This window comes from Calliphora vicina, chromosome 5 (assembly GCF_958450345.1).
Source record: "Calliphora vicina chromosome 5, idCalVici1.1, whole genome shotgun sequence".
In the NCBI taxonomy this organism is placed as follows: domain Eukaryota; kingdom Metazoa; phylum Arthropoda; class Insecta; order Diptera; family Calliphoridae; genus Calliphora; species Calliphora vicina.
Window position 1 is genome coordinate 91,169,305 of NC_088784.1, and position 22,115 is coordinate 91,191,419.

At 34.7% G+C, this 22,115-nt stretch overlaps 1 protein-coding gene across 1 annotated transcript; it reads right to left on the reverse strand.

Annotated features, from left to right (window-relative positions):
- Nucleotides 1–53: 53 nt before the first annotated feature.
- LOC135961461 (uncharacterized) lies at nt 54–21,654 on the reverse strand. Its single transcript, XM_065512961.1, has 6 exons — nt 21,548–21,654; nt 9,024–9,052; nt 956–1,179; nt 727–894; nt 468–581; nt 54–77 (listed from the first exon to the last, which is right to left on the reverse strand). The coding sequence occupies exons 1-6, from the start codon at nt 21,652–21,654 to the stop codon at nt 54–56; spliced, it is 666 nt and encodes a 221-aa protein (XP_065369033.1).
- Between the last annotated feature and the right edge of the window lie 461 nt (nt 21,655–22,115).

Below are 22,115 nucleotides of genomic sequence, written 5' to 3' on the forward strand. Positions count from 1 at the left end.
TAGTTTTACCACAATTTAGAATTTTTTAATTTTTTTTCATGTCCATGTGTCTCTCATGTATCTGGTATAAAAATACGCTAAAAGCAAAGAAATCAACGATAGTTCATAAATAAATATTTGATTTTTTTTTATCTAATTTTTAAAAAATTGTTATTATATATTTAAACTGAATGATCGGTAAAACCATTTTATTTTGATTTTATATCATAAAATGTTAAATGAGCTGATATTAATGCAGCTCTGTTAACCTAACAGTCTTTGAGTACGAAGTATGTTAGTTTACACATTAACATAGGTAATGTTAAAAAACGGAGCTAACTGACGGAGCTAACTTCACACACATCCATTTATGGTGGTGGAGGGTATAAAAATGGAAATATAAAATGCTTCCTTTCTTTTGTTCAAAATATTAAAATTTTATTTTATATTTAGCGCTCCTTCACTGTAAAGTAAATATTCAGACTTACTTTCCAATCGTTATAAGCAGCCACTTTTATCACCATTAGATAATCACCTTGAGGCAAAGGTAGCAGTTTGAACATTTCATTTTTCAAAACTAAACGCCTGACTATGATGTCATGCTGGAATAGAAAAAAAACAATATAACACCAAAAAATTAAATTTGAAAAACTGATGAACTTTTACTTTATTTTTTTGTTATCAAATTAAAATTTCTCTTAAATAAGCCTCTGCTCATTTTCAAAACCTTAAGAAATCTCTACTCACATCATAAGGACATGTATGATTGATATTTGAGTCTTTGGCCAACAAATCAACAAATATATTTGCAAATGGATATCTTTTGCCATTCTTCATGAGATCACAAAAATTCAAAGTCATATTATATAAAAAGGGACGATAACCATTGGCTTTCTTCAACAGTTCTCCATTGATCTAAATTAAACAAAATATAAAAGATAAATCTTTTATAATCTAATGAAATCTCTAAGCTTACCGATACATTAGTCACCGGATCCTGATGCAATTTGACGTAAACTTCTAATGCCACTACACCACGTTGCATTACCTTCAATTTGCAGATTGGTATTGTTGCAAACGATTTGTCCAATTCTAAACATTTCAAATTTGAAAACTTAAAATAACCATGAGCCATAAATACTAGATTGATTAAAATTATGCTTGATTTTAATAGACTCATGGTATTTGTACAATAGAATGCTAATATTAGAATAAATATAAACAAAATGTTAAATAAAATTTTATTTTCTATAGCAATTTCAATTATGTTTATAATTACAAGAGTTAATGTGATCAAATTTTGACATTTAACGAGCATATTTAGATAAAAGCCCAATTAAATAATATTTATAGCTTTGTAAGTGAAATACATAAAACCAATAAGAAATTATGTTGGTCAAGCTTGACCTTATAATACCCTACACTGAGTATATGCTCGAAAATATTTCTCTTTTAAATATTCAAATATTGTTTTTCGTAAGTGATTTTCGATAGAGGTTGTCTATAGTAATCAGACATTTATGACAAATAAGTCCTATTTCGGGAGGACTTGGTGAAATAATGGACCGATTTCAGACAATTTAAATAGGCTTCATCCCTATTGAAACTGGAACGATGACCAGAGGAAATATCTTCAAAAGTGTGAACTGTACTTTATGCTAAAGTTGTGTTTGGACAGCCGCACTGTGGCTCATTATCGTTTTTCAGCGGCCAAAACTCTGTAACTTTTGAACCGATAGAGATATTTTAGAATTTTTTTTGATGGACAGATATCTTCATCAATTTTTTGATTTCAGTTTTAATTTCATTAAAATCGATTCAGCAGTTGTTGAGCAATTTAAGGTTAAAGTTGGACTTTTAATTTTTTATAGCATTTAGTATGAAAATGCGGATTTTTTTATTTTTTGCATCAGCTTTATAATAAAGTTGTAAGCAGATAAAAACAAGTAAGGAAGTATGTTCGGCCAAGCTCGACCATATAATACCCTACACTATAATTTATATTCGTAAATGATTTTCGGAAGCGGGCCTTGTATGGGAGCTATGACTAATTATGAACTAAATATGCTTCGTCCTTGGGTCGAAAAAAATTTATGTGCCAAATTTTATCGCAATATCTTCAAAACTGCGACTTGTACTTTGCGCCAGTCATATGAACAGGTAAAATAAAAATATAAAAAAAATTGGGAGTAATTTCATTCAAATGAAAAAAGTGTTCAACAAACAGGTCAATAAGTATACATAGGCCTAAAGAGGACACTTTGGCCTTGCTCCTGGCAGTACAATTTGTTTAACCCCTTTTGACCCTAAGCACTTTTATTCCACTGAAATTAAAATTTGACTAAAATATAGTGCCTGAGAAAAAAATTAATAACACAACAGGTATAAACGGTACAGTGACAAATCATACCAGATCTTAAATACTACTATTCCACCAACATAACAAAAAAAAATCATCCAATTATTGATAATAGTTTGCGAGTAATGATAATTTACTTCTGATCAAATTTACAAAAATCACATTTTTATAAAATGACATCAAATATTTGACTTTAACAGCATGCCACGCACACATTTAACAATATTTTTATCTAATTTTTTTGGCTACCTTAGTTTCAAATTTTTGAAATTGGAGTTAACAAAAAGTTGGACTTTTGGCCGATGAAATTGAGATATGAGCCACCGTGAGCCGACCATCTGACAGGCGAACAGAAAGTGATTTTGGCGCCATCGGTATACTTTAAGGTGGATGCTAGACTAATATTTTTGGGCGTTATAAATATCAACACAAACGCATAATACCACTATGGTGGTGTAGGGTATAAAAAGTTTGATAGTTTTGCATAAATTGGCTGTAATTGATGTGGACGTAATATGCTTTCAGCCGTGAAACAATTCAATTACTCTCTCATTATGCTGTTCACAATTGAATCCCTGTGATTTAAGACCATTCAATTTCTTTTTATGAAATTCAAACGAAATTCAACCAGTGTTCAAAATGATCAGTGATAATAAATTGATTCATGCAAAGTTTAAATACATTACAATTAAGTTCAACACCATTAAATGGCACATTTGATCATATTAACTCTTGTAATGATAAGCATGATTAAAATTGCTATAGAAAATAAAATTTCATTTAACATTTTGTTTATATTTATTCTAATATTAGCATTCTATTAATCAATCTAGTATTTTTGGCTCATGGTTATTTTAAGTTTTCAAATGTGAAATGCTTAGAATTAGACAAATCGTTTGCAACAATACCAATATGTAAATTGAAGTTGAATAATTGTGACGGTAAGCTTTGAGATTTCATTAGATTACAAAGGATTTTTCTTTTATATATTCTTTTTTGTTTAATTTAGGTAAAGGTACAACTATTGAAGAAACCCAATGGTTATCGTCCCTTTTTGTACAATATCACTTCGGATTTTTGTGGATTAGTGTAAAGTATTTTTGAGATTTTTTTCAGATTTTTCGGAAGAGGTTTAGAGGTCGCTCAAGTCGAGTTTTTGCAAAAAATCGGGTTTGTCGGCCTTTTTTGAGTTTTCTTCATAACCTTGTCAAGACCCACGATTTTCTTTACTTTTGAGGACACAGTTTAAAAGAAAAATGTCGATGCTTTATTTTTGTGTGCAAACATTTTTAGTTTTTGTAATGAATTGACTTATTATGGTGCCCTACATTACAATTTTTCGTCATACACCCAATATAACAATTTATTTTCTGTTTAAATTTAATTTCACCCCGTTTATGAAGAAATTCTCTCATACTCATTTCTGTTAATTTAAAGATTCAGCTTCCTTATTAACTTTTTGTTATCCTTTTCTTAGTTTAACCTTTTTATTGCAATTATAATTTTTCACAAATTATTACCTCTTCACTTGACACTCTTTTTCTTTACAATAAACTCTTCAAATGATATCCACAGACCAAAGTACTAAACTAGATGGCAAAAACGTACGATGGACACACAGTTTATTCATTAAGGAGATGGCAATTAAGAAAATTTATCAAAATGTTTTTTGCGAAATCTAAAAATCACCAGCAACAGCATTTTAACACAAATCCCCCAGCAGCTAAACAAAAATAATAACAAAAAATATGTTCAATTAGGAAAGATTGAAAAAATGAAGAATATTCTTAATCTCAACTAAAACAAAAAACAATTTTAACACTTCTAGACATCAAATTGGCAAAAACTGAAACAATAGATGAACAAAAAAATTGGAAAATGCTATAAGGAATAGCGGAAGCTGTAAATAAATAGAAATACTTAAAATAAGAATCTGAAGAAAAAAAATCCTTGTTCAAACAAGGCGCCAAGAAATTACTTAAGCCAACGATTAAATTGAAAGAAGCAACAAAATAAACTGAAAATGTTGTGAAAAACCCAACAAATCCAGCAACAAACATTTTTAATACACTCAATAAGCGCAAGAAATTGTTAAAAGCTTAAACATAGTGCTGCTGATTACTAAAAAACAGTGCACAGTGGGGCATTCGACAAAAAAAGCTGGTAAATACATGATTACAAGCTTGGAACGAAAATGGAGGACCAGAAATATAATAATAAATCCAACTACTTGTGGATTTATCTTAATAGCAAATGGTCGCGATCTGTGTGATAGTCGTGTGCTCCGAATGAAAGTTCGCGTATTAGGTATGAGATTACTTATGTCTACTGAACAACACCTGTAAAATAAGGATAAGCTGCCCACATTCCGACGATGTTCTAAAGTATCAATAAACCGGGTAACATTTTCATCACCTATAAGATCAACCTCCCTTCTTTGAACCCGATCCAGCAGCTCTAGACTTGACCTTGCAGCTCAGGCCCATATGTGGGAATTATATTCCATTTTTGGACGAATGAAGTTTGTGTATATACGAAGAAGGTCGGAAGGGGAGAAATATGTCCGACACCGTCTCAAGAAACCCAAGCACCTAAATGTTTCCTTCGCAACATCGAATATATGACGATTCCAACGGACGTCACACTGTATTCTCGTACCTAGAATCAAAAGGTTATCAGATACACCAACAGTTGTGTTACCCATACGAAGAATTGATTCTGGTGAAACTGAGTTTTGAGTGCGTTGTAATTAACTCGGTTCTATTCACCCCATCTGGAGATTGTTGTAAGGTAACAATTTACGAGTCATCCATATTCATTCCTGACAGTTTAATCTCAGAAATAGTAGGTTTATGGTCGAATGAATATGAGTGACAGATATTAATGTCATCCGCGAAAGAATAAATCGGATTTGAAGTGATTGTTAGTAAATCGTTCATGAAAATTAAAAAAAGGGAAGGGGAAAGAGCAAATCCCATCTATTACTAACGTTATAGTACGACCACGAAGGAAACTAGAAATAAAACGAGAAAATTCAACCCCGACACCGAACGAGGTCAATTTGTTCGATTCTAAATAATTGACAAGGTGATAGTTTAACATGCTCTCCATAACCTTCGAGAGCAACGAATAAATTGCGAATTGGTGGGGTCACCTTTTTTGGGAATTGGCTGGACGTTGGCGACCTTCCAACAATTGGGGAAAATCCCAGACTGATATGAAAGCTAAAAAAGGTTCCTAAGTGGACGGGCCAGCGATGATGAACATTTTTTTAAAACAAGTGCTGGAATGTAATCGTGACCAGGGCATTTATTAACATTGAGTTCGGATAGAACTTTCTTAACTGCCCGAGTTCTGAAGAATATTTTAGGCATAATACAAGATACAGTGGGTATCACTGGCACCGATTGATTGCAGTCGGGAAGAAATGAATTTGTAGAGAAAATTGTTGCCAAAAGGTTTGCCTTTTCCTTAGCTGCATTTACAATATAGTCACCCGTACGAAGGAGAGGAATTGAAGCACCGGTGTTTTCTAGCTCGTATGTGATGTTCGTAGTTAAGCCTTTCGCGGTCGAGTATGTTCGTACAGTCATTACGTGACTGTCTGCACCAATTCCGAAATGCCCTATTTTTATTTCGAACTGCATCACGGCAAGTTCTATTGAACCAACATTTGCCCGTCGATTTGCTGGAAAATTTCCTTCTTGGTATGAACAGTTTTTGTAAAGGGTTTTTTATAGAGGCGGATAGGTAAGGTCAGGTTTCCAGGCAGCAGCGAAGTGAAGACAGGAAAGAAGAGCAGATCACGTTATCAAAACGGGGTCCTTTCGACTCTACTTGATTGTTCGCACGAAGTGAACTACCACGTAAACCAAGGTCCCTTGAGATGAAGAGTTTTAACAGTGAAGAGGAAGAAATTCCGAAATATGAGAGGAGATTATCATTGCGAGCCAGTCAGTTGGCGGTTATTAGGTATCTCCGCGGAGATTCCCTTGTCTAACCTTATTAGCCAATTGATATTTCTGATAAAGGCATTAATGCACTCTAGCCTCATGTCCGAGAGCTCAGAAAGACTAAGAAACGATGTCCCAGAAAGCTTAAGCGTAGATCTCCTAATGCCGGACCTAATGACAAAGAAGATGAAAAATGGTCTCATCCTCCTCTTCATTTTGACAACTTCTAAAAAGTCGTTGTAGTGCAGTGACCAGTAATAATCGCCACTACATCACTAAATTGTGAGCGTGTTAAGCCCAGAACATATATTGTCCGCCCTCGGTCTAGTCGGGGCCATATCAACCTGGTGAGAGTACATGTGGGTTTACAACCCCATCTCATTTGAACAAGCTTATAGTTAAGTTACTCATACATAAGTTACTAATTTTGATAACGGAATCCCGCATAATAAGTCTATGTCTCCATCAGGCAGCATAACGCCTTTTTTCGCCAAGTCATCAGTAACACAGTTTCCCTTAATATCTCCGGGTCCACGTACCCATGTGAGTATGACTGTTGAATGTCTCGGCATCCTGTTTAAGGATACCTGGCTTTTCTTTACTAGATTAGATGTTGTTTATACCCCTGTTAGAGATTTTATATACTGACTCTCAGTATATATACGAATATCCCTATCTGATATCTTATTATAACAGAGCCAGTTAGCCGCACTTTTAATTGCTGATATTTCAGCCTGAATAATGCTACATTCATTTGGAATTCTAAAAGATAATCTAGTTCCGAATTCCTGAATGTAGACACATACGCCAACTCGATCTCCCTTCCTAGAACCTTCCGTTAAGACTCAGAGACTTGTTGTGTCATGTAAAGGTCCGTTCATTTTATCCGTGTTGCAAGGGCCTAGAAATGCAGTAATCGATATTATCCGGAAGATTCCGAATGCATGTTTTCACGACCCAATCGCATTTAGCCTAAAGTTCGCAGAGAATGCCATTTTTCTGGCCATTAGATCCACAGGGATCCAGTTCAATATAGTAAAGAGCGACTTTGTTGCAGTCGTTCTCAGAGATCCTGTTATCAGGATTTCCAATCTCCTTAAAACCCATTCGAATAGCTTTCAAATTGAGCCTTTGTCTAGTGCCTTCCACAAGACAGAGGCTCCATAGAATTATAGCGGCCTGATGACCATTCCAAATAGCCAGTTAACAAACTGGATCCTAATACCCCACTACGAACCTATGGCCTTCTTACAGATATACATTGCCATCAAGGCTTTTGAAGTCCTTGAAAGGGTATTGGTTTTCCAGGATAATTTACCATCCAGAATAATTCCCAAGTATTTTGCGTTATCCGATAGTGTTAGTTTAACACCATTTAATCGAGGAAGCGAGAAATGAAGAATCTTTTACTTTCTTGTGAACAGTACAATCTTAGTTTTGCTTGGGTTTACACTCTGTACTCCATCCACTTAGTATATTGAGTGCATATTCCAATCGTTTTGATATCGTGCCCAAGTGGATCCCAGAGACTGCCACTGCAACGTCATCTGCGTAGGCCACAGTTTTATAACCCATGAGATCCAATTTCCTGAGCAGACAATTTATGACCAAATTCCACAGAAGTGGTAATAAGACGTACCCCTCGTGGCCATTCTCGAGATCACAGCCTTTCCATTTTAGGAACGAATGATCCTGTATCGTAGAAGGTTCGTTGAACCTTACAGTTGATTGGTCCAGACCAAGATCATGTAGAGCTGAAACTATCGTTGCAGATTCTACATTATTAAAGGCTCCTTCTATATCCAGAAAGGCCGAATTCAAGGGATTTCTCAATATATCCCACAAAGGAGTGAGGTGCTGTCTCAACAGATTTTCCCTTCATGTAGGCGTGTTGAGAAGGAGATCCTTACTTTAAAGGCACCCGTTAGGTTAGGTTATAAAGGCTGCTATTATCAACCAGCTTACTTGGGTTCATGAATTGGTCCCTTTGTGTTACCCTAAGGATCATGCTCAGGACCTCAAGAGGTCCTTCACATGTCAGAACTGGGTTCAATGCCGAACAAACCTGACGCACAAATGAACGAATCCATCCTTCTGACATCCAGAGTAGATAGATCCGCTAGGCCGTGCAAGAATGGACTACTTATTGTCGCAGTCCGAGCACCTGCTAGGGCAGGGCAAAGACAGAGGAGATGTTCAACCGTCTCATCCTCGTCCTCATTATGGCAACTCCTACAGAAGTCATTAAATGGAGTATTCAGTCTCCTGGCATGCGCACCTATCAAGCAGTGCCCCGTGAGCACAGATATCAGAGCTCGTAGCCTAGCCCGAGGTAGCCCCGTGAGGGACATTGACCTATGTTGGTCAAAAACGGGCCATGTGAGTTTCGATATCAAGCAATTTGTGAGAAAGGCAATCGTATATGGGCGTCAATGATTCTCTCAAGGGTTTTAAGCAAGAACGATGATAGACTTATTGGTCTAAAATCTTTTGCTTTGGCATGTGACGTTTTCCCTCCTTTCGGAATGAAAATTACAGATAAATAGCTATCAGCCAAGGAATGGCTAGTTCCATATTATTTCGTAAATCAGAGAATAACTTTAAATTGAAATATTTGAAGTATGATTTAAAAATGCGGAATTTTTCAAATTTCTAGCATTTATTTTGAAACATTTGTACAATATACATGCTACATATGACCTTCCCATCTTTCTGGCAACATGTGAACCTACCTTTACCCACTGTACCAGACATAAAGTAACTGAAAAATGAAACGATACACAATAAATTTGTACAAGAACACACAGAAACAACAAAAACGAAATAATATTCCCTAAAATAAAGAAAATCCTTAAGAAGGAACTTCGAAATAAATTAAAATTTTGTAATTACAAAAAACACCAAAGAAAACAACAACAACAAATACCACTACAACACAGTATAAGCCACCAAACAACATTGTGCAAGTACTCTACTCTAACAGTATATTAAACCTGAAAACGGGGGTGTTTCGCCACAGAAATAAATTTCAAACTAAAGGACTCTAAACAAACACAACATCTTAAGAAGACCCAGGAAGTGTGCCACCAAAAGAAATTGCTGATGTAGAATAAGAAGGAACAAAAGAGAACCGTGTTAAAGTGTAACAACATCTTGCAGATGTTCAATACAATATAATACAAAGACATCTAGTCAGAAAGACAGACAAATCGACAGACAGACAGACAGACAGACTTGTTTACTTACTTATTTTAAATGTTTGTCAGAGCAGGCTTGTTGTATGCAACAAGACAAACATGCAGCAGTGGCAAGTTTTCTTTTATTTTTAGTTTAGTGTGCATTTGTTGGGTTTATGGCATCATGTACACTTCATGGTAATATTGACCACAACAATGACAACGACTGCTGGCGCTGCAGAGGAACACAAATAAGAAAATAAATAATGATAGTTATAAAGATAGCTATATATTTTATAGGCAGCAGGTATGGAAAATTCAGTACATTTTCATTTTCAAACATTTTTTAAACGATATTAAAAATAAAAATGTTTTTTTTTTGTAATAAACGTCAAAAAATGAATATACATGCGAAATCATACTGGCGTGGAACAGATTTGAAATTGAAGGATTTCAAGGAAATTTAATTTTTGTAATTTTCACAAGTTTCATTTGCGACCCCATAAAGTATATATATTCTATATCGTTATAGCCGTCTCTATATTAAAATTAACTTTGCGAATCCATCACATATTAGATTGATACATCAATATATACGCTATAGTCCAGCTAATTTTCTTTACAATGCAGAAAATCAGCCCAAAAATGGCTAAGGTACGCGACTGCGCGACTAATTTTCACCCATTTTTTTTCAACCAAATTATTATTTGCAACAGTTTTTTTCACCCCAATATTTTTTATATTTTTTTTACAAATTTTTTTTTAAATTTTTTTTTAATTTTTTCAAACATTTTTCATGTTCTAAAATTTTTTAACCAAAATTTGTTTAACAAAACACCAAAAACTGTTTTTAATATTGATTTCAAAATTAGGTATTTTTAAAATTTTTAGCTTTTATTTTGAAAAATATTGTTACGTTTTAGCCTTTTCAAAACGTTTGTTTATTTTCTTTAAATAAACCGGATACTTTTGATTGCAAATAAAAGCCGTTTAGTAGTTTGAAAATTGTAACAACTCTTTATTTATTTAAAATGTACAACAACACAATTAAATAGTCACTCAATGTTTTTTATACACGTTTATATATTCGCAGAAATACAGACACACTTTATAATGTACACGAATTCACTTGAAAAACACAGCACTCAGTTGATGTTTATTCGAAAAGCGTCTCTGATAAACTCACTAACGACTGCAACCTCTGCCACTATTTGTAACACTGCCAACTGCACTCTAGATTGCTCTTTAACTGTCTAGAGCTTTCGAATACATACGCCATCTGTGGTGTACTTTCTACAATGTTCTTTAACTGAATATTCGAATTCGAATATACGGTCGCAGCAAACCGCGTTGCCAACTGTTAATAATGCCCACTGATATGTTACAGTTAGCTATTACAGCGCTGCTATTTGAAAGCATTATGCCACCTTTAAATCAGTCGTTAAAATCGTTATATTTGAATTCAAGTACAATTTCGTAACAATATGTAAAATATAAATGAGGAGCCGCAGAACAAAATTTACTTTTTTGAAAATTTAAAATTTTTGGGAAATTGATTTTTTCTAGATGATTTCAACCCAAATATTATAAAAATACCAAAAAATCAATTTGTAAAAAAATTCGAAAAAGTACCTTTTGTTCTGCGGATCCTAAAATGTATTCAAAGTATTGGCCAATGCACAGTGAAAACAAAACAAGTAAGAGAGCTATATTCGGCTATGCCGAAACTTATATACCATTTACCAATAAATATTTTTAGGTAAACAAAATTTAAAAATTATTTTTTCAAAATTTTTTATAAAATTTTTATTTTCGAAATTGTTCTTTAATTTTTTTCCAATTTTTTTTTTAATTTTTTCACAATTTTTATAATTTTTTTTTTAAATTTATTAGTGCAAAAAAATTACGACAAAAAAATTTGTTTCGTTAAAAAAATTCGAGTTCAAATATATTTTCCCAATTTTGACCCATTCTAGGTCCAACTTACTTTGCAATGGACTTTGAAATATCTATCATTAGATATCCATATTGTCTATATTAATGACTTAGTAATTCAGATATAGATAAAAATAGGACGAAAATTAACGTTGTTCCGGTTTTATACTTATATTTCAGCCATTTTCTTTTTTAGATAGCAACCGAGCTGGGAGAATTCCCGATTTATTGATGTATTAATCATGTTTGTAAGTTATTTGGGGTTTACGGAAAATTGATTTCAACATACAGACGCGTCTGTATGTCCGTCTAGACGGACAGAAAGACATGGATTTTAAAAATCATTAAAGTCCGACTTAAATCTTTTCTTTTCAGAATCGAATCTGTCCAATCTACAACAAACCGAAACTTTAAAATTTTAATCGATGAATAGATTTTAGGATTTTCATTATCTTAAAAAAATCTAATAATTTGTGGTGTTTACTCACTTTTGAGGCTCTCTGTATAAGATGGTTTTTAGAAGTTACAGATTTATTTCCCTCTAATTTTTCTATACCACTGTGCATCGTTAGCTATGACTTTTTCCCAACTTCCTGGCAACATAAGAACTGCCAAAAGAACTGCTCATCTTTTGAGGCCAACAACGAATCAAGTTAATATCGGATACTCTGTTCCAAAGTAAAGCGTATATAAGAAACAAATAGTAGTCGGACGGGGCACCGTCTGTACTATAAAGCGGGTGAGGCAAAACTTCCCTACCACTTCATTCTACATACTTTTTAACAGGTACTGCAACATGTAGCCTAGCGTTGTCATGATGAAATATTACGGTTTCATGTCTGGCCTTATATTCTGGTCGTTTTTCAGCAAATGCTCGCTTCAAACGAATCATAATGGTCATTTTGGTCCCAACAAATACAGAGCATTACCTTAGAGCCATTAATATTTAGCTTTTTGTCTATTCGGTTTATTGGCCGGACTTCACATACGATCTCTTACGCTTCGGGTTATCGTAATGGATCCATTTTTCATCGCAAGCAATAATACGGTTCAAAAATTATTTCCTTTTATAGCGTTCAAGCATCATTTCAGATTCAATTCTTATGGTACCCAATTTCCCAGCTTTTGAATCTTGCTGCTCGCTAACATTTTGAAATTGCTGCTTCAGTAGTTTCCAATGCAAGGTCTTGTTGAGTTTTACAACAATCTTCATGAAGGAATACTTCAAATTCTTGGTCTTCAAACTTTTTTGGCTGGCCTGGGCGATATTTGTCTTCCGTGTCAAAATCTCCACATCAGAACCGCACAAACCATCTCTCGCGCATGGTAACTGGTGAAACATATTCACCATAAGCTTTAGTGAGCAATCGGTGTGCTTCACCGGCACTTTTTTTCAAAGAAGTAAAGCAAAACTTCCCGCATATGACGCTTGTTGGTACAAAAATGTACCCTTTAAAATCTATATACATATATAAAAGAGTAACGTTACTGACTCACTGACTGAATGACTGACTGATTCATCATCGCACAGCCCAAACGACTGAAGCTAGAATCGTGAAAATTTAACTCTGGGTTCCTCCCTCCCCAAAACGATCCGATAAGAAGGGATTTTTGGAAATTCGAACGTTTAGGGGGTAAAAACGGGTAAATTCGGTAACCTTATATCTTAAAAACTAATAAAAATACCAAAAAACTTAAAATTGCATGTTACTCCATTTAAAAAAAAAGCTGACAGGTGTTTCGTACTTTTTCGAAATTCGAACCGTTTAGGGGTGAAAACATGTAAAAACTGTATTTTGGTACTTTTTTGGCACCCTATGTATCTTTTAAACCAATAAACATAGAAACAAAATTTAAATCGTATTCTTTACTTATCAAAAAATAAAAAATATAAGTTTGGTACTTTTTGGATATTCTAAACCTTAAGGGATAAAAATTGTGTTTATTTTTGGTACTTTTTCATAAAATATGTTTTTCTATAATTTGACATACGAATATTTTATTATGAACTCCCATCACAATGCAGATTTTTATTTGAATAAAATTTTACCACCGCAATGGGGATAAAAAAGGTACCAAAAAGGGGATAAAATCGGGAAAATACTTTTTATTTGAAATTATTAAGCCAATTTTGATAATTGTTTTAACATTGGCTCCTGGATTCATACAAAAATTAACTAACAGGATATTATTTGGAACTCGTGTAAATAGGTGTATATTGGGCCAAATTCAGGTAAACATTTTGGTACTTTTTTTAAAACAGATTTTTTCTTGGGCACATTAACACAGATTTCAATCGTTTGAGACATGTCTGTAGCATAAACAATTTTGGCAAAATGGAGTATTTTTAAATTTCAAGCTTTAGGGGTGTTCAAGGAGAAAAAAGGGAAATTGGTACTTTTTTCCTAATGGTACTTTTTTAATATTTTAATTATTACACTTATAGACATTAAAGTTAGCTGATATGCATCTTAGTGTAGTTAGTGTTAGGAATAGGGGATAATATTTTGGTACCAAATGTGTGAACTGAACTATAGGTACTTTTTTGTTTTTCTAATGGTACTTTTTTGAAATTTCTATAACTATGGACTTAGAAACATGAAATTAAGCATATATGGTCCTAGGTGAGTGAGAATTCTAGGGGTAGACTTTTTGGTACTTTTTCTTTATTCTCATGGGTACTTTTTTCCTATATAATGGACCTAGAGTTTCCAAAAATCGAAGAACTTCAAAACCGCGGTTTCGGTTTTAAAAAATTAAAAACCGATCGGTTTCGGTTTTGTGATAATTTATTAAATATTAAGTATTATAGAAACAAAATTAGTTGATAATATAGGAAATGATATACAAATCTAAAATTCAAACTTGACGGGTTATGGTTTAGTGAATGCGAATTTAAAAGTGATAATAAATGGTACTATTTCCTTATTGCAATGGTACTTTTTGAATATTTTATAATAATAAATCTAAAAATTTAAAATTAGTAACACATTTTGCATTTTCTATAATAATGAACACGGAAATATGAAATTAGATTCACAAAGTGAGACTTGATAGTCTATTTCTTTCTTCCAATTGGGGTGGCGAAGTGCACCGGGTCAGATAGTGAGCTATAAGTTATTAAAAACAAAAACTGCGTTCAAAAGATACTCCATCTATTGTAAATCTCGAATTTTTAGGTCATACACCCAATATGTGAGCATGTAGCAAAATTTCAAAAGAATTAATTCTTAATTCCATTTCCGAAATCAAAATAATTTTTTTCTCAAAACATATTTGTTAATAAATTTATTATTTATAGAATGATTCAATGGAAATTATCCTTATTGAATCATTTACAATTTCTTGAATTCCAATTCATTACAAAATAGCTTTAAAAATGTATTGTATGATTAATTCTTTCATCAATTCATCAATTGTTTACAAAAAAATCTGAAAAAAACTGAATGTAAAATAAATATTTTAATTCAATTTGTATCCAATAAGCATTTTGTAAATTTTAAATCCATTCACTACTGTCAACATCAATACTTTCACCTAAAACTATTACGGACAACAGTAACTTTCCTTTTTCATTTCAATTAAGGAGGATTTTAAAAAGTATTTAGAAATCAAAACTTCGCCATAAAAAAATATTTGATCTAAAAGCCTAAATGTAAACTTTTCCATTAATCTTTAATACCTACGTCCAAAACGAATATGGAAAACTATAGCTTTCCTCTTTAATTCATTTCATTTAAGCAGGATTTTAAAAAAGTATTTAAAAACTAAAATTTAGCCAGCAAAAAAAAAACAATTTGACCTGAAAACCCAAAAAAATATTTTGGAGTGTTTTAAATTCTGAAAAAAACATAAAATGACTACAGTTGTATTCAAACAATTGCTTTGTCTAAGACCAAAAACACTTGAGTAAATAAATAAATGAGTGAATGAATGAATGCATGAAAGAAACAAAGACTGACTGTGGTTTACGCCTTTTAAGCGAAAGAAAGTGTAAAACAGCATTTAAAAAGCAACTAAATAAAATACATAAATGAAAAGTAACAAAGTTCTTAAGCGAAAAATTGGTATTACAAGTGTGACCCAATAGGAAAGAGTTGATGAACATTCATATTGACATTGGAATTACAATACTTCCAATGTCAAAAATGTTGTTCGCCATCTAAAATGAAATAATAACAGAAATAAGAAATAATAAAATGTCATGTTTATATTAATTTCGAAATAAATTTTTGCGAAATTTTAAATATTGTTACGAAATTGTACTTGAATTCAAATATAACGATTTTAAGGGCTGATTTAAAAGTAGCCCTAAATGATTTCAAATAACAGTGCTGTAATAGCAAACTGTAACATATCTGTGGGCATTATTAACATTGAATAAAAGCTTTCAGTTGATCATTGATCGTAAATTGGCAACGCAGTTTGCTGCGACCGTATATTCGAATATTCAGTTAAAGAACATTGTAGAAAGTACACCATGGCGTATGTGTTAGTAAGATCTAGAATATTCGAACTTTGACAGTTAATGAACAATCTAGAGTGCAGATGGCAGTGTTATAAATAGTGGCAGAGGTTGCAGTCGTTAGTCAGTTTATCAGAGACGCTTTTCGAATAAACATCAACTGAGTGCCTTAAAGTGTGTTGTGTTTTTCAAGTAAATTCGTGTACATTATAAATTGTGTCTGTATTTCTGCGAATTTACAAACGTGTATAAAAAACATTGAGTGACTATTTAATTCTGTTGAATAAATAAAGAGTTGTTACCATTTTCAAACTACTAAACGGCTTTTATTTGCAATCAAAAGTATCCGGTTTATTTAAAGGAAATAAACCAGCGTTTTGAAAAGGTTAAAACGTAACAATATTTATATTCGGTTGTGTCCAATCTTTTATGCCCACCATCAGCTTTTATTTTGAAACATTTGTACAATATAAATTTATTCAAAGTATTGGCCATTGTTAGCTACGACCATTTCCCGTCTTTCTGGCAGCATATGGATGTCGAGCTAAAAGAACTCTTCATCTTTTGAGGCCAAGAACGAATCAAGCCAATTTCAGATACTCTATTATGAAGTGAAGAGTATCCCAGAGAGAACGATATGCATCAATCGAAACAAATAGTAGACGGACGGGTCACGGTCTAGACTATAAAGTGGGTGAGGTAAAACCTCCCAACCACTTCTATCTAAATAGTTTTTAACAGGTATTGCAACATGTGGCCGAGCGTTGTCATGATTACGGTTTCATGTCTGGTCGCATATTATGGGCGATTTTCGGCAAATGCTTGCTTCAAACGAATCAGTTGCATTCGGTACAGGTTCCCTGTGATGATCTGGCCAGGTTTCAGCAGCTAATAATAGATAATAGAAACCAAATACTGAGCATTGCCTTAGCGCCATGGATATTTGGCTTTGGTATAGATTCGGCTGGTTGGTCGAGCTTCAAATACGATTTCTTACGCTTCGGGTTATAGTAATGGATTCATTATTCATCGCAAGTAACGATTCGGTGCAAAATCGTCTTTTTATGTCGCTCGGCTTCAATACGTATGGTGCCCAATTTCCCTGCTTTTGGATGAATCCCGATGTTCGCAAACATTTTGAAATTGCTACTTTAGTAGGTCCCAATGATTATGGAAGCTCATGGAGTAATGTCTCCAATTCATGGTCTTCAAACTTTTTTGGCTGGCCTGGGCGATCTTTGTCTTCCGTGTCAAAATCACCACTTCTGAACCGAACAAACCAATCAATCTATTCATGATAATTTGAAATCGTTTTATTCCAATGTCAACTCATGCCACATTGGGCATTCTGCTCGAGCGTTTTGAGGACATGGTGGCACATAGCGCCGTCCAGTTGAAACTACTTATCGTTGGTTTCCATATCATCTAATTCAGGCCAAAGGAAGTTGTTATTCATCGACCTATAGTGCTTAGTGTTGACGGTGATGTCGAGGCCAACGTCGGGACGTTCTCAAAGAAATTTGGACCTGTGACGGCACCATCTCAAAATCCACTCCCAACAGTGAGTTTTTCAGGATGAATTGGACGCTCTTGGATCTCATTTGGATTTGAGTCGTCCCTAATTTGACACTTTTGTTTCTTGAACTATTCATTTATTCATTCATAAATGGGCCTCATTGCTGAAGACGATTTTTTGATGAAAATTAGGATGAGTTTCCAACTGCTCCAGTTCCCATTCAGGATACACAAGTCGTTGTCTATACTCTTGGTTCATTGTTTACTTAACTTCATAATAATGGCCTCCCTAATATTCAGATTAAGGAATAACAAAGTACTAAGATTCAAAATAGTTTTTTTTACAAGGAACAGAATTTCATATGAACAGAATTGTATTTGGATGATAAGGAATAAGACTGCATGAGATCGTATTGTTCTAGAATAGATTTTAAGTTTACGTGGGTACCAAGCCGCTTTCGCTTTATGGGAAACGAAAGAGGGATGGAATTTTGAGAAACGAAATTTTGAAATTTTGCTCAATGTTATAAACCTTTAGAAATTCAGGAGAAATCATAAGTAATTAACACTTCAGGAACATCTCATATATTGATCTTATGAGGAGAGCGTAATGGAAAGAGATTGAAATAAGATTGTGATATTTAGGATGAGACATTAATGCATAGGGAAATTTAAAGATTATCTGGATTCCTACACACTTCAGCATCATGGGAAATGAAAGAAGGAAGGGATTTTCAGAATGAGTACCGGCCTTGACACTGAACAAAATTTTGAAATTTTGTTTCGTTCTCAAGATTGAGTGCAGAAATTCAGGAAAAGTCTTAACATTTCATATACTGACAGAGGGAATCTGGTAGTGAAAGCGTAATGAAAATATATTGAAATGAGATTATGATGTTTAGGATAAGATATTACTACATATGGAAATTTATGGTTCATAAGTTTGGGTTTCAATCCACTGTGGAAGCATGACAAACTCAATATCGAGAAAACCTGTAGAAATTCAGGAAAAATCCTAAGGAATTATTCAGCTTTGATGAACAACTTATATACTGACAGAGGACCAATTTTGGGGAGTGCATAATGGAAAGAGATCGAAATGTAAAATTTAAAAATTTCATTCCCTTCATCTCTGTAAGAATTTGAGATGTTTATCAAATAATCCATCATTTAGATTTCTTTTGTTTTCCCTAATGGTCTTTAAAACAATTGTATTTAAGTATTTTATGAATGAACTCAAGATTTTCTTGGCACTTAAATGTTTCTTTGGCAGTCCCTCGCTACATAAAACTTTTCTCTTGTTCTTGGCAATCAATAGTTAGTTGCTGCAACATGCGTTCGTGTTGCATGCTTAAGTTTTATAGTCGAGTTTTTTTGTTGTTCTTTTAATTTTTCGAGTTGTTTATTTACAAATGTGTTTAAGACCAAGGAAGTACAAAAAACGAGCAATAGGAACGAATCAGTTGGGTATCCTACCAAAAGAAAAATTAAATTTTTAAGGTTATGTTTTTGGAATATTGAGAACCACAAATATTCATTTTAAAACAATTTGTAACCTTTAAGTTTTTATAACTCTTATGGAAACATATAATTTAATGTCATATAACAAACATTAAACTATAGAGCAGTGGTCGGCACCCTTTGCCTTTAGGGGCCTAATATGATCGGTAACAACATATACATTTACTACAGATCAGTGGTCGGTACTCATAACCGCCAGGGGACCAAAATGATCGGCTGTTTAAAGAGAACCGGAAAAATTACCAAAGAAAGAAACCAAAATCACAATCAATTGCTCAGGTCAGGTTACAAAATATATAGAAAGTTCATATATTCCATCATCTCTTTAAGCCGATCACTGCTATATAGCAATCTAACCCGTAGGGTATTTAAAATAATCGTTATACTTTAACACAAGCAGACGACCTCTTTCATTTGTTGAGCACAGCCAAATACTTCTTTCTTTCATACACTGTTCGTATACAAAGTATTTATTTGGCTTTATTTTTTTCATTTTCTTCATTTTAGTTTTTCAATTTCCAAAATTACTCGAAAATATTAAGAGGTTTCTTGGCAAAAATTGTGTTAATATGACTGGAAAATAAAAAAAAAAAACAATACATATTGTATATGTAGAGAAAATAACAATAGCGAACTTGCAACTACATCTGTGCCCAGCAGATGGATAGTTTTAGCAATAGCATGAGCTTTTAATGGACGAGCTGTTGACACCTTTGTTGGCTCATTAAATGTTTAAAGTGTGAAAGAAAACAATGTTGCCGCGCATTTAAGATTGCAGCTTAATGAGTAATAATAATTCCTTTTTTGTTGCCAAATTAAATTGCAGTTGTTTTGTTAAATTGTAACTGGTATTGGAGATAATTAAATATAGGGAGATGAAAATTACTTATAATAAGAAATTGGGGCGATGACATTTTTATTTGCAGTAAGCCAGCAAGTAATATAAGAGCTAAGTGATAACTACTTATTATTTGACTGATCCCGTTGTTAAAACCTGGGAAAATCGCGAGCGAGGGACAATAGCACGGGCCGATTTCCTTCCTGTCACCTGTAGCGAAGACACTCGAAGCTCTTCTCCTTCCCCAACTGACCAGTTAACTCCCAGCAGCTGGTAACTAGTTGCCATTTCCAATGCACCCGATGGCTGGAAAATAGATCGCGTGACCCCTTTGTTAAAACCTGGGAAAATCGAGATTGTCCCTCGTACAGGCCAATTTTCCTCCTGTCACCTATAGCGAAGAGACTCGAAGCTCTTCTCCTCCCCCAGTTGACCACTCAACTCTCTGCAGCTGGTAACTAGTTCCCATTACCAAAATTCACCCAATGACTGGAAAATGGGTCGAGTGATCCCTGGGAAAATCGCAGGGAGACAATCGTACAGGCCGATTTCCCTCCTGTTACCTGTACTGAAGACACTCGAAACTCTTCTCCTGCCCCAGCTGACCAGTTAACTCCCAGCTGCTTGTCACCAGCATGGATTCCATAAGATGCAAGCCCCACCACAGCATTATTCGCCAAAGTCACTCAGATCTTACAGGGCTTAAATTAGCAGAGGCTTTGTGAACGGACTGTCCTAGTCTCGATGGTCCTGTCGAAGGCCTTCGACAATGTCAATCACGCCACACTCATCCAGGACATTCTGCAGTCCACAATGCCCAACAATACGAAGAGATGGATAGTGAACTATATGAGTGGCTGGCAGTCGTTCGTGGAGTTTAGGGACACATGCTCAAAACCCCATAGAGGGGGGATCATGTCGCCGCTCCTTTTTAACTTCTACCTCTCTCTGAACTCCCAGTGCCCCCACAGGGTATGTAGGTAATCACCTATGTGGACGATTGTACTATCTTGGTGAGAGGTTACAACGTTGATGAGCTTTGCGGTATGGTAAATGGTTATCAACAACGAAGTCATCGGCACTCTTCAACATCTGGATGAAGGAGCTAAAACTCAACTTAGGCATCATGGTCGACGGCGTACAAATTCCATATAGTGAAACACCCGAAAATCCTCTTCAGCACACGCATTAACTGCGAAATAGGAACAAGATCCTCCAGGCACTAGTCGGCAGAACTTGGGATATGGACAAAGAAACCTTGCTAGCAACCTACAAGACGATTGCTGATCCAGTGTGGTCGCCTTCGTTGAGAGATACTCAGAAGCTGAAATATCCAAAGCTATCAAAATGCAGCCTTAAGGACCGTAACGAGGAAACTAAGGTTCTACCGGTCAAGCAACACAACGTCCAGTTGAAGTTCAACTTCAAGGAGCTAATACTCAACTTAGGCATCATGGTCGACGGCGTACAATTTCTGACAGTGAACCAACCGAAAATTTGGGGTGTCACTTTTGATAGCCTTTTTAGCTGCTCAGCACACGCCACTGCAATCACGCCTAACCTGCGAAATAATAACAAGGTCCTCAAGGCACTTGCCGGCAGCATTTGGAGTATGAATAAAGAAACCATGCTAGCAACCTGCAAGACGATTGGTCGGTCATTGATAAACTATGCTGCTCCAGTGTGGACACCTGAGACTGAGTGGCTGAAATATCCAAAGCTGTCAAAATGCAGCCTTAAGGACCGTCACTGGTTGCCTTAAAATTGCCTCCGAACACTATCTTCATGAGGAAACTAAGGTTCTACCGGTCAAGGAACACAACGTCATGTTGACGCAACAGTTCCTTTTGGGATGTCACCGGAGGAGTCATCCAAACTTCGACATCACACAATTTGAGTCTCCCCCGAGCCATGTCAGACAAGACTTACGTAAATAAGAGGAGAGCATCACACTGCTGGAGTCTACCCCGAGCAATGTTAGACAAGACTTACATAAATAAGGAGGATATGTGCAGGATCCATTTGATTGCAGCTCGTATTTTTTTGATTCGTAGAGACGCGGTATCAGGATACCGTATGAATGTTATACTTGGAGGTCGCCAACCACCAACCACCAATAGCAGATGTCGAGAAGATTCTGCCATGTAAAGCAAGAGTCATTGTCGCACAACTAAGATCAGGATAGAGCAACAGGCTTAATGCTTTGTGGTACCGCATAGACCGTGCCGTCCACAACTTATGCCCAGCATGTGGTCAGAGTCCTCATGATACCCTCTAGCCAAACCTACTTCATTACGCCCAGTGGATTTATGAACCCATCCACTGGAATTAACACAATATTGATCTACATGCAGAATTTGATTGAAATATCCTC

Excerpts from the sequence above, each read along its gene's own strand:
- LOC135961461 (XM_065512961.1), bottom strand. The coding sequence starts at position 21,654 with ATGGCTCGGGGGAGACTCAAATTGTGTGATGTCGAAGTTTGGATGACT. Across the intron at positions 1,180-9,023 it reads GTCTGGTACAGTGGGTAAAG|CATTCTATTGTACAAATACC; the intron begins GTAGGTTCACAT and ends TTCTAATATTAG. Across the intron at positions 78-467 it reads CTGCTTATAACGATTGGAAA|CGTATTTTTATACCAGATAC; the intron begins GTAAGTCTGAAT and ends CTTTGCTTTTAG.